This window comes from Prosopis cineraria, unplaced genomic scaffold (assembly GCF_029017545.1).
Source record: "Prosopis cineraria cultivar Desert tree isolate PC_DT_omini unplaced genomic scaffold, ASM2901754v1 PC885, whole genome shotgun sequence".
NCBI classification, from domain to species: domain Eukaryota; kingdom Viridiplantae; phylum Streptophyta; class Magnoliopsida; order Fabales; family Fabaceae; genus Prosopis; species Prosopis cineraria.
This window is the reverse complement of record NW_026556210.1, coordinates 25,216-39,802: the sequence shown is the minus strand read 5'-3', so window position 1 is coordinate 39,802 and position 14,587 is coordinate 25,216. Positions and strand designations below refer to the sequence as shown.

Sequence of the window (14,587 nt, the reverse complement as noted above, 5' to 3'; positions counted from 1 at the left end):
AAGATGTACTTTGGTTGTTTCTTTTATTTTTTATGTTCTTAATTATCATTTTTAGGGGATTTTTTTTTTGAAAAAAAAGGATAATTACATTGAGGTTCTCTACAACACAATTAAATATACCACAAGGTCCATCAATAACTTAACATAAAAAATTATCATTAAAAATATTTTAATTGTCACTTTATTATGTTAAGTTGTCAATGGATATCTTGTGGTATTTAATTATGTTGTGTTGACTTATATGTAATTTTCCAAAAAAAAAAATAGCAAAACCTATCAAGTGCCAAAACTTGTTTTTTTGATTGTGGGGAAATAAGAGTGTCAATTTGAAATTATTTTTGAGAATTTCACATGTAATAGATGGTTTGAGCTATTGTAGTTAAATTTGGTATTGCAAAGCCATGAAGGTTATCAGGTGATAAGTGTACGTAGTGAGATATGAGTGAAGTTAGTATTAAAATCCTTTCTTATTCAGGGAAAAAAATTGGTTCTGGAGTGATGAAGGGTAACTAGGCTGTTTTTATTTTTTTTTTCCTTGTAATCTTTTTTTTAGTATTATAGCAATGCTTGTTTTTTGTCAAAATTAATTCGTATTCGCTTCTTTGTTGCAAGATATATTAATTAAAGGAGAAATTTGTATCTAATAATTATTTTTCTTTAGTCAAGATCACTCCATGCATAAAGCCATAATTTAAATTATTGCTTGTATTCATTTCTCACTTAATGAGCATATTTTTCTTTTTTTGTTAAAACAGATCATAGAAATCAAAAGAGATTATATCATATAGGAGTCTTCTAATTGGTCGTTTTTATCATTCTCACTTACTAAGCATATTACCAAAACTACTTGTCACAATTTTTTTGAGCATCCTTTATTAACTAAACAATTAAGGTTCTCTCAGTTCTTATAATTTTTTAACTCAATTCAATAAGTTTTTTTTTAAATTTAGTATAACTAAGTCTCTATAATTCCTTAATTAACTCAATAAATTATAACGATTGAGTTGTACTGAGCAAAGTTTAATAACTAAATCGATAATGAAAAGAAAGTTTAGAGATTAGAAGTTATATTATTCTTATTATAATATAAGAAATAGGAAAATGACAATTAAGGACCTCATAAGATCAATAACTACAATTAAGTATTGCTTTAGGGGAATTTTTTTTAAGAAAAGGAGAATTACTTTGAGGTTCTCTATGACACAATTAAACATACCATAAGGTCTATTAATAACTTAAAATATAAAAATTATGATTAAAAATATTTTAATTATCATTTTAATCATAGAGTGAGTTATATTGAGTAAAGAAACTATACGAATTGAATTATTTTAAATCAAAATTCAACTATTGAATCAATATAATTGCAAAAAGAAAATTCAAGTGAAAAAATTATATTTTTTAAATAATAATAACAAGAAATGATTTGGGAAAGTAGGTAAAATACCAAGAAATAGATGATGGAAGAGAAGATGATAGTCTTGAAACGACCAAGATATGAACCAGCAACGAAAGCTGCAATCAAAGGGAAGACGAAGGAGACATCAACCCAGGCAACAATTTTAGCAGCTTCCGGTGTTGTCTCTCCCAAACATTTGTCAGGTAACTCACCAAGTTCCCACTCAATCCACAAAATGCAAATCTCTCTGCCATCTCCACAACTGCATACACATATGATGATACACAAAAAGGAAGACATTCATTCAATTCAGCTCATGATGCCTCTCTGAATCTCTGGCTTGGGTTTTGGACCTGTGAATCTGACGCCTCTAAAATTAAGATTTATCATGTAATAAATACACTGACCGAGCAATTCCTACATGCAGTGATCATCACCATGTGAAATCAAAAAATACATCTCAACTTCAATACCTATAGAGGATCAATTCCCTCTATAAACATTTCCAATGTGTGTGTCTCCTCGACGTGCTGGTAAACGAAAATGGCAAAAAAAAAAAAATTTCTGTTTCGATGTTTATTTGTTTTTCAAAAAATAATCTACAAGTCTTTATAGTTTTTTTTTAATTTTAAATTAGAATCTATAGTTTTATTTTATTTTGATTGAACCTTTCTAGTTTAATCCATTAAATTTATTCATCCTTAAAGATTAAAATTCTTGAATTTTCTCATTTAGAAAATGAAATTAAGAATTTTTATATTTTTATTAAAAGATTATATAATTAAATTATTTTTGTAACTTAAAATTTGTATAATTAGATTATGTCTTTTTTTTTATAGTGCACAAGTTTCCTCCTGTAAAAGACAATCCTATTTGAAGCACGATCATGCACATCTATTAATAGGATTTTTAACATTGATTCACTATATTATGAAGAACTAGTATTTTTTGTTAACCCCAACCCCATTGATATAATTATATTATTGTGCCTTTTAAATAATTTTTATACATTTAGAATTTTCATTAATAAATAAATAAAAATGTAAGCAAAGTTTAACATAAATTTTAATATTTTCCTAATAGTAAAAAATTTAGTTAAATTAGGTCCCAAGAGCTCAACAAGTCACTAGGATCAAAGCATGCTTCTAAATTCAAAGAGCACTAATAGAGGTACATACTTATAGATTGTCTAGTAATAAGAATTTTCCATTGGTGGCGAGATTGAATAATGGGTCAAATCCTTATCAATTAGATCAACTTTTATTGTTTGATGTCAAATTTTCTATAAACTTCAAAGCTTACTTTGGTTTGGAAATGCTAATCATTTATTAATAATTTTAATATTTAGGGATTAACATATCCAATAGATTAAAATATAATGACTCGATTAAAACAAAATAAACGATAAGAACCGATCGAATTTAAAATTAATTAAGAAAAACTAAAAGATCTGCATTAATTTGTGCTTTGTCTTTTACAAGTTTGATGGCGTGGTTAGTTTTCTTTTATTATGAGGCTTTTATTTATTTATTTTTGTCGTTATATTAGGATTTAATGTTTCACTTTTTCATATAGGTAACATCCTCTTGAGCACATGGAAAAATCGGTGCTTAGAGGAACCACCACTTGTTATGTCTTTATCCTAAATAATCTCATGTACTGTATGTTTAATTTGACCTCATCAAATGTAATAAAATATGCAAGTCAATTAAATAATTAAAGCAACAAAAAAGTAATATTCAATGATACTGGTTATAAGGTATATATATATATATATATATAAAAGAAAACACAACTATTGATCCTATTGTTTTAATGTGTTTTGACATAAGTCCTTGTAGTTTTTTCATTGTTTCGTATCCATCTAGTTTAACCCATGTACAATATTAGTCTCTCTATTTTTTTAGTATGTCTAAAAGAATAAGAGGTAACATTAATAATGTTAAATATGCTAACATGTGACTGAGGTTATTAATCTTTGCACTGAGATAGAATTATACTTTAACCTAATGAAATTTGAACCATGAAAGAAAAACAGGGTAATGATGCTGTTAATATGCTAAATCATAACTTCATCATTCAGTACAGCTTAATATAGTATTAGTCATAAGTCATAAGTCAATATATTTAATACTATTAGTGTTCTTTTTGGACATATTCAAAAAATAAATGGATTAATATTGCAAATGGGCTAGACTAGAGCGAACTAGAGCAACTAAAAAAAAAAAAATATAAGAACCTATACCAAAACATGTTAAAACTATACAAGATTAGTAGTTATGTTTTCCTTAAATATATATATATATATATATATTTAAATATACAATGCTCAAAGAAGCAACAGTATTCATTAATATCAAACTAGTTCAAAAAGTGTTCCTTGACAATGGCCAACACGTGTTCATTAAAAACACACAAAAAAAAAATAGTGCATCCAAAATACACCAGTGCCCATAAACACGGGCTTGGAGTTTCTAATGTATAAATATTCCTTGTTAATTATGCTTCGCCTTCTCAATTTTAGTTTTCTTTTTTATTATTAGCTTTATATAAAATGATAAATATTTTGATATCGTGCAATCATGAAATAATGCATTTTTTGTACTTTTTTAAAGGTATTACGATTTTAAGATATTTTAAAAAAATCATAAAAAATACAAAAGTATACCACCATTTCATGATTATTATATATCAAAATGTTTTTTACTTTATATAAAATTTATTAATAAAAAGAGAAAATTGAGAAAATAAAGCATTTCAAAAAGTAGTAGAGATTGATTAGATTCTTCAAGCCGATCAGATTTTACGTCAAGGATAGTGACTGATGTTTCCATGCACCCACTCAATAATAATAGAGCCCAGGCATATAAAATCTCCCCAGACTATTACTTCTTTGAAACCACTAGTTTAATTTGAAGAAGCTATATTGTTTGAAAGCAATTGCCACTTTCTTTAAAAAAATATATAAATAATGTCTTCTTGCTACTCAACATTCATCTTCATATATTTATCTTTAGAACCTCTTTGATTACTTGCTACACATACAGATACACGTAGAGGCTTTTATTGCTTACTTTCAACCGTATGAGCAATAATAAGATCTTGGCTTCCAGCTCGATAACTTTTTCTCGGTCAACTTCGAAATTTTTTTAGACCATGGTTGACATTTGGCGTTTCGTTAAAGTGTTTCTTTTTAATTTACTTTTGGATGATAAAACTTTTAGTCTCTCAAATTTATTTTAATTATAAATTTGATCTTTTAAATTTAATTTTTATCAATTTGATCCCTCACGTTTTCTTAAATTATCATGCAAGTCTTTTGAGTTTTAAAATACAAATTGATTATAAAAAAAAAATCTAATGTGTAGTAAAGTATATTAATGATTTGGTGTGTAGATATAGCTAAACGAGAACAAAATAAACACTCAGGTGAGTTTTTTTTTATCAATATAATTCCTCATAAGTTGTTTTGTTATCTTATTCTTTTTAAAATTTTAGAGTATGCTTTTTTTCTACCTAAATAATTATACTCATTTTCATTAACATGCATGATTGCCATCAATATTTTATTATTCAAGTCAATAAATTTTAACAATGTAACCTCTTTTGTAAACAATAAGAATCAAATTGATAATTAAAATAAACTTAAAGGACTAAATTGATAGAAATAAAATTAAGGAACTAGATTGATAATTGAGATAAATTTGAGGGATTAAAAGTTTCGTTATTCTTTTACTTTTTATTTTTAGTTCACCTCTTTTAGTACGGAACTTTTGCTTGATCCTTTAATATAAATCATTCTCTTTTTAATAACGAAGACTAGAGAGATAATAACTTAATATCAATCAATAATAAAAATATTTTAATAAACAAATAAATTATATATTCTATTTCCATACATATACATATATATATATACACACATATATAGACTTGGGAGTCGGATGGGTGATGATAAAGCTTGAAGAGCCTTCCTTATCATGTGTATATATATTGCCATTCAATTTTTTTATATTATATAATTAGAATAATATCGTGAGCTGGTGAAAGATCGACGCAAAATATGCCACATATATCAGTTATTACTATCAAGATATTTAGATTATCTTTTTAAATAAATTTAGTTGGATTAAGCTTTATAAAGATTCATTCTATATCTCATGCAATCGTCTTGTCTTATCTAGAATGCAGTTTACTTTAAGATTTGAAATCTGACTTAGAGATTTCCACCTCATTCCTTAAAAAAAGCATGAATAAACATTATTAATTCTCATTTTTATTTTTAAATTAAATTTTAAAAATTATTTTTCAAAAAGAAAAAAAAAAAAAATTACTTATGATTTAGATAAACCAAACGGATAAAAATGCCATTAATCATGAGCCTCATTTAACTAAACTGATTGGGCCGGGGGGAGCGTAATCATATTAATAATAATATTATCACAATCAAGCCTAGCAAAAGGTCATTGATTAAAACAGAACATAATTATGTATTTTATATGGATATGTGTCTAAGACTGTGCCCATTAGACCTTCACATAGATCATACAACAGGGTGACATGAAGCTTGGTGAACAAGCCCATATGCATCATGCATGCATGATATTTCTTAGGGAAAATGACGATTAAGAATCCAATAAGGTTATTAATTACAATTAGGGACTTTGAATTATTGAAGGGTGCATTTGGGTGGCTCGCGTTTCACATCCCAAATGTGATTTTTAACTTTTGGGATGTAAAATATTGTTTGGGGTGTATTTTTTAGATGGAATGTGCTTTACAAAAGGATTTTTAAATGGGTTTGAAACTGAAAAAAAAAAATATAAAGCTCCTTTTTTTGAAACACAAATAAGGAATGTGAGCATTTAATGATTGGTACCTAATATTATAAAAGACCATGATACCCTCATATTTCTCCTTCTTCATGTGCAACCAACGCTGGCCTCTCTCTCATTTTGCTGCTTCTCACTCATCATCCATCACTCGTCCGTCGCTCATCCTTCTCTCCTCTGTCTCTCCTCTGCCATCTAGTCACAAATCCCGAACTCCTCATCTCTTCCCTTACTCGAGCTCCTCGTCTCTTCCTTTGTTATCAGTCTCCGCCATTACCCTGCCTCATTTCTTCATTTCCACCTTCAATCATTCATGAATCAAGCTCGTTTTGGGACTCAGATGACATTGTGAAGCTAAGAGAACTCAAGACACTAGGATTTGCAACCTGTGGAGTATAAAATTAAACCTTCAGACTAGCTCTGCGAACTCTAGCCTGCTTCTCCGATCTGTAAGGTATGATGGCCTCCAAATGTTTTTTTTGTTAGATCTAGAAATGATGGTCCTCTGTTTTGTGTTAATAGACAAAAATGAAGCATAATATGGTGGATTTGATGTGTATTTTTGATCTGCTCTATTCAGTGGTAACCATGTTCTTCGTAGACCTAGTGTTTTTTTTTTTTGCCTTCTTTTGATTGCTATCTTCACAGAACAAGAATGTAGGAGTTAGCAGCAAGCATGTTCTTCCAGCGCAAGCTACAAGGATGTTTAGTTCTCTTATTTTTGACTTATAGTATGAAATTTCTATTTCCTTTTTCCAAAACTTTAGCATGTTTTTTTTTGAAATATCATATAAATGTAACATAAAGGAATGAACTGTGTCAATTTGATGGCCTAGCCATGTGATTTGTGATATCAAATAAGCAAAACTACTGTGGTTCACAGATTAATGGAAACCTATGCAATAATTGTTGTTGAGTTGCTTACTAATATGAATTGTCTGCATGGATACCTGATCATAAGATACAATAAAATGGTTGATTTGGACTAAATAATTAGTAACTTCACATAGGGATGATTCAGCCAATTGGTTGGTGAATTTTAGGTTATCTATGAACTGAAATGTCAGAGGAAACTAATCAGCAATGAAAGATGAGATTATATAAATGTCTTTTTCACTTTCTTTACTTGTTCCTACAATATATACATTGCCTTTACATTGCAAATAAGGTGTCTTTTATTCATAACTTGTGTTTCCAATTTTATTTCATACATTGATATCTCCATATGTTGTAGTTAAATCTAGAAATGAGCTCATTCCTTAAATGGTAAGTGGGCTCTCTGTAAATTAATACAATGCCAATTTTATTTCATAGTGTATATTAGGTATAAATATTTTAACTCTTCTAACTTGATCATTGAGAATATGATATTTTGATAGTAAAAATGAGTAAAGAGAAGGCACTATGGAATACATAAGAGACTAAATTGTTTATTAAATTAGCTCTCCAGCAAGTTAGAAAAAAAATGAGCGTAAAGGTTCTACCTTATCAAAGGAAGGTTGGGAGGCACTAATGCAATAATTTAATGCATTGAGCTTTAGAAGCTATGAAAAGAAGCAGCTAAAGAACAAATGGGACAATTTGAGGAAAGACTAGAATATATGAGACAAACTGTTGAACAAAGAGATTGCTTTGGGATAGGATAGTGAAAAGAATACTGTATTAACACCGGAGGAATGGTGGAATCAAAAGATTAAGGTATACAATTATATATGGCATGCTATATATTTGATGTTTTATTTTGTAAATATATTGGACTCAGTTCTTGTAAATGTGCAGGAGAATCCCGAGTATAAGAAATTTAGGCATAGACTACTTCCATATGTACAAGAATTGACACAGTTGTTTCAGCCAGTTGCAGCACAGGGCACTTACATGTGGACACCTGTGATTGATGATCTGCAAGATGTGTATAGGCCTCAATTGGATTTGACTAAAAGATCAAGAGGCAGTGATTATGTAAGAAACATTAGTGGAGGAGCTCTCCTAAAAATTAGGCATGTTAACTTGAATAATAAATATAGTGGTGGTACTAATTCAGGGAGCAAATGAAAGAGAGGTGAAAGTGGTCAAAACAAGAAGAGAAAATGTCTTGCAATTGTGATGGTTGATTCAGTGAGTTGATTAGTGTCTACACAAGAGGATAGGGTTTCAAAACTGAAATCAATTCTTATTTCCATTGAGGGTGAAACAAAACTAGTTGATCAACATATGGTGGATGTTGTAAAGGAAATTTATGAAATCGAGGAGATTGCTTGTGATGAGGTACTTCTTGCAGTATGTTGTGGCCTTGCTAGATAAAACCGTAAGGGACATGCATATTAGGCTTAGGGATAATAGAAGAGCATTAGTGGCCTATTTAAAGTACTTGGGCATAAAAGCAGATTGGATCAATCCTAGCTTGCCTTCTCAATGTTTAAAATCTAGCTAGTGCTGTTTATGTTGTTAACTTTGTTTTGAAACTGTCTGTGTTATTTGACTCTTATTTTATGTACTTTTAATGTCAAGTCATGAACAATAGCGTAATGGTTGTTTAATTATGCTATGCAGTTTTTATTGATGAGAGTACGCAATCTCGCTTATGACAATTACTTGTACATGTGGAAGATGATGAGGTTGAGGCTATTACTGCAATAGTATCTAATTACTCAATAACTTTATTGAAAGAGCCTTGTAGAACCAATTCACAATCAAGTCATACATTGGTGCAAGAAATTTTATAAGGGTATCCTTAGCGTTGTTATGACATGTTTTACATGGAAAAAGATATTTTTCTTCAACTTTGTGATGAACTAGTGTAACATGGTTTGCGTCCAACTAAAAGAATAGGGATTCATAAAATGGTTAGTATGTTCTTAAATATTGTTAAACATAGGGTAGGGAATAGGATGTCGCAAGAATGATTTCAACACTCAGCAAAGACTATTCACAGACATTTTAGAAATGTATTCCATGCTTGTGAGAAGCTAGCAAAGGAATATATCTAACTAAAAGATCACACTTTTCAAGATATTCATCCAAAAATTGTTGGTGATTTGCGATATTGGCCATTTTTTAAAGATGCCATAGGAGCAATTGATGGAACATATATCCCGTGCATGGTTGGTGTTAAAGAGCAAGGGAAATATATTGGAAAGAAAGGTCTTCTAACACAAAATAAAATGGCCATATGTGATTGTGATATGTGCTTCACTTATGTCATGGCTAGATGGGAAGGGACTGCCTATGATACTCGTTTGTTTGACTATGCACTCACAAGACTGAACTTGAAATTTTCACATCCACCCTAAGGTATATTTCATATTTATCTAATTTAAAGTAATTTTTTCAATATTTTTTGAGATCTTACAATTTCTATTTTTTTATTAGTAGGTAAATATTATTTATTAGATGCTGGTTATCCAACACCATGTGGATATTTAAGTCCTTATAGATCTCATAGATATCACCTCCTAGATTTCAAGCGTTCATTTGCAAACAATAATAAGGTTTTCAATTATTATCATTCAAGCTTAAGGACCACAATTGAAAGGACTTTCGGGGTTTGGAAAAATGTATTCACAATCTTATGACACATGCCTAGCTATCCATTTGTGACACAAGTTTGTATGGTTGGTGCAATAATGGCTGTACATAATTTTATCAGAAGAAAATTTGCAACTGATGATTTTGATTTTAGGCATTTTGAGGATGAAAATATAGTTAATACTAACAATGATAATGACAAGCATGTATTTTCATCAATTTCAAGTGCAATTTCAAGCATAGCTTCTATTACAGAGATGAATGGGATTTGATATTCTATTAGAGATCATATTGTATATTATAGATCGAACCGTTAATCATGTAACTATTCAATATTAATGAATGTTTAACTATTTATTACATAATTTTTTTTCCAAAATTAAATTTTATATTTTTTCTTATTATTTAACATTTTAAATTTTATGTTATTTTAAATTTGTTTCACATTTTTAAACATTGCTAATATATAATGTTTATATAATAAAAATTATAACTTATCATAAATCAATGTCCTTTTTGGTCATTATATATTAAAAAGTACATTTCAAAAGCACAAATTTTTATTAATCCAAACAACTATCAGTTTACCAAACTGACTTTTAAAAAAATGCATTCAAATACAAATATCGTTACAACAACTGACTTTCACCAAACTGATTTTTGCCAAATGAACTTTTATGAAATTGATTTTTGACAAACTAAAAATCAAACACACACAAAATCTCAATAATGGATCATAGTTGTTATTTGGAATTAAAAACATATATGAGTTTACAAAATTGTCTTGAGTATTAAAATTACTATTATGCATTGAGAATATAGTTAATCTCAATTGAAAAAACTTGAATCCACACTTGGGTATGATATTAATAGTAGACCCAACCCATAATAATAATTTCAATAGTCCCAACTCATACTATTTGATATTCTAGTTTTTTTTTCCAGTTGAGGTTAGTAATAGTCTCAGATAGTAATTTTAGTAATGTCTTTTCTTAATTTTTTTCAAGTGGTTTACCTCTATATTGACGAGCATAAAAATTTAAAAGTGATTGATTTTATATTTAAAAATAATTTTGGTAAACTTTTAAGTGATTATCTTATACTGACAACTATCTTTCAAAAGTTTCATTAGCGAGTTTTAGTTTCATACTAGGAAACAACCTATTTCCAAGTATGGATCTTGATTTTTTTTTTAATTGAGATTAACAATAGTCCTAATTCATCATAATAATTTTACCGGTGCCTTTTATAGTTTACTCAAGGATAATTTTGTAAACTCATATATATTTTTAATTTCAAGTAAAGACCATGATCCATTATTAGAACTTCAATAATTTAGGGTCCCTAATTGTAATTATTGATCTTATGGGGTCCTTAATTGTCCTTTTCCCTATTTCTTATATTATATATAGGAATAATATAACTTCTAATCTCTAAAATTTCTTTTCATTATCCATTTAGTTATTAAACTTTGACTCATTATAATTAAATTCTTATAGTTTAGCAAGTTAATTAAGGAATTATAGAGACTTAGTTATACTGAATTAAAAAAAAACTATTGAATTGAGTTATTTTGGGTTAAAAATTGTAAGAACTGAGATAACCTTAATTATTTAAAAGCATGCTCAAAAAAATTGTGATGAATAGTTTTGTTAATATGCTCATTGAGAGAGAAATGATGAAAGCAACCAATTAAGGGACACCTATATGATGTAATCTCTTTTGATTTGTATGATCCTTTTTAATAAAAAAAAGCTCATTATGCGAGAAATGAATACAAGTAATAATTTAAGTTATGGCCTTGTGCATGGAATGATCTTGACTAAAGAAAAATAATTATTGGATACAAATTTCTTTCTCCTTTAATTAATATATCTTGCAACAGAGAATCCAATACGAATTTAATTTTAATGGAAAATGAGCATTACTATGAAATTCCCTTGGTAAAACTAGGCTCGTTCCCTTGTAATCGTTTTCCATTAAAAAAAAAAAAAGATTACAAGGGAAAACAAAAGAACAAAAAACAGCCTAGTTACCTTTCATCTCTCAGGAACCAATTTTTTTCCCTTAATAAGAAAGGATCTTAATGCTAACTTCCACTCGTATCTCACTATGTACGCTCATCACCTCATAGCCTTCATGGCTTTGCAGTACCAAATTTAACTACAATATAGCTCAAACCATCTATTACATATGAAATTCTCAAAAATAATTTCAAATTTGACACTGTTATTTCCCCACAATCAGAAAACAAATTGAAATGAGGGAGGCAGAATCCATCTTTGCCAGTTTGAACGTAACCTGATTTTGTCATCCTATATAAGAGGAAAAAATAATTAGTTAATTAACAAAATTATAATATATGTAATTATAATGATGGAAATTTGAAACACATGTTTAATCACATATTAATTCTATAAGCTAATTGTTAATTATTTAAACAATGCATGTAGGTATATATATATATATATATATAACTCTATAACAATTTAAATGCAAGGAAAAAAATACCAAAATTTCAATTACTGAAGACGCTTTAAGAGCATCTGCTATAATCTGGACATTGCCAGTCAATTGTTTGACCTGAGAGAAAAGGTAAGAAAAATAAAAATATCGTCAGTTAATAAATGCTACAAAAATATATACAATATTTATAAGGCACACACATATATACACAAGGAGGGAGGGTAACAAATGAAAGAAATCATAGTTACTTATTAGTGTTTTTTTTAACTTAATTAGGTTAATTTTATTAGGATATTCAGATTATCTGTGATATAAATATATAGTTAAATAATTAGGATTTATAGGATCTATCCATATCTTAAGATTTAGTTTATTTTAAATTTAATTCTGAATTTAAGATTTCTTCTATATTAAAAAAATGACACTATCTATAAAAATGCCTAAAGCATTTAGTAAAATGTATATAAATGCAAAAAAAAAAATCCAGCACAGTTAAGTTTTAAGATTGAACTCAACGAGAAAAGATGAAACAAAAAACATTATTTCTTCATAACAAGAAAAATTGGAAAAAGCAATGTATAATATATAAAAGGCAAGCAAATAAAGATATTACCTTTGGAAAAGATGCTATAATTCCTATTGGAACCCAACCTTGATCATCCATCTGCTTCCGCAGATAAATATCCTTAACCAGGTTATTAAAACTGCAAAAGATCACAAATTAAGTATATATGTTATATGACAGTTAGAATAGTTAAAACGATGAAAAGAAAAATAAAAATAAAAATAAAAGACTAATGCTAAGTAAATTCATGTATATATATAATTATATATATTGAAGGCCTACCTAAAATAGAAATCAACCTGGTCTACAATTTTATCATACAGGTCCGCGGGATTTGGTGCTTGAACACAAATAGGAGGTCGTCGAACAGCACCATATGGAAAATGATGAGGACCCAATCCTGTAAATAAATAGGACACATGGTTAGCAATTAGCATGCAAAATTATAATTTTGATTACCAAGAAAACTAGAAATATACAATTTGACTTTTATTAGCATCCTGAGTAGTCACTCTTCATTTATAAAAATTAACTTTTAAAGGCATTCACATATTATTAGAAGGAGATTACATATACCTGCAGAGAATCCATAGGGGCCTTTATTATAAGGTGGCGGCGGCACCGGTGCCAACATCGGTGATGGGTGCAAATGGTTATAAGGACAAGAAGTCAGTAATGGCGGACGTGGTAGTGGTGGTGGAGGCTGCAGAGGTGGCCTTGCATATATTATAGGGCCTCTAGGTGGCATATGGATGCCTCCTCTTATACCATGAAAACTCCTACGAGTGTTCCAATTTTGATTGATCCTACCATGATGTTGTGGAGGAAGGTTAGCATTACGAATCTTTGATCCATATCCAGTAGTTATTCCAGCAAACCTTTGTGTATTATTGTGGGGCCCTGTCACTGTCATGGGACCTTGAGTTGTAGACTGTGCCTGGCTGTTGAACGGCACATCGTCCTTTAGGCTTTCTTGCTTCTGATCAGTGTCATCAACAGTGATGGCATCTTTCTCTGCGGTGGAAGTTTGACTTTGACTTTGAGAATCCTACGTATAATTGAAAATTAAAATATTAAAATATGTTGAAATTGATCTAACATCAGGTAACAAGATATGCCAAAAGAAAATAAAACAAACCTGCACAAGCACAGGCGAGGATTCTTCGGCCAAACCTTCGGATGATGACTCTGACCCCTCACCCTTAAGGTTCTTAGAAAGAGAAGATGCAACATCAGATGCCGCTTCAGCCACCATCGCTGGCGGATGCAATGACTTAGAAAGAACAGCAGCATACGTAGGTCTGGCCGAAGAAGTAGAAGCACAAGAATCATCACGTAAAGTACGATGAATAGAGATAATCTGATGTTCCATTCGAGTAGCTAGGACAGAATTTTTTATGGCTGAGTGCAGCTAGGACGGAATTTTTTATGGCTGAGTGTGTGGGATTCTTCTACACACACTCACACACATATGTATATATACATAGTGATTTGAGGGGATTCGCAATTTAAAATTTGCAGATAAACGATGTTTATCTATTTTTTGTTCGTTTGAAGATAATGATATCTGATTATCTTTGTTTGAATAATTTTAATATTAATCAAAAAATATTCTAATGAACAATATTTAAGCTCAATAAAATATATATCACCTATATATTACTCATTCAAATATGTATCTTGTAAAATGAATTAATTTCTTGAATAAGTTAACTGCTAACCTAACTTAACATGACACGTTGATTTACAGTTTTTCATGCTAGTTCAACAAATTAAAAAATACTACTTAATCTTAACTAT

The 14,587-nt window shown here is 29.2% G+C and overlaps 1 protein-coding gene across 1 annotated transcript; it reads right to left on the bottom strand.

The window, feature by feature from the left end:
- Positions 1 to 1,447: 1,447 nt before the first annotated feature.
- On the bottom strand, positions 1,448 to 14,159 carry LOC129298687 (la-related protein 1B-like; the record flags this gene model as incomplete). Its single annotated transcript, XM_054937106.1, has 7 exons — positions 13,926 to 14,159; positions 13,364 to 13,835; positions 13,070 to 13,187; positions 12,836 to 12,926; positions 12,268 to 12,339; positions 1,753 to 1,769; positions 1,448 to 1,661 (listed from the first exon to the last, which is right to left on the bottom strand). Coding segments are annotated over exons 1-7 (1,218 nt in total), but the record flags the coding sequence as incomplete, so codon positions are not given.
- Between the last annotated feature and the right edge of the window lie 428 nt (positions 14,160 to 14,587).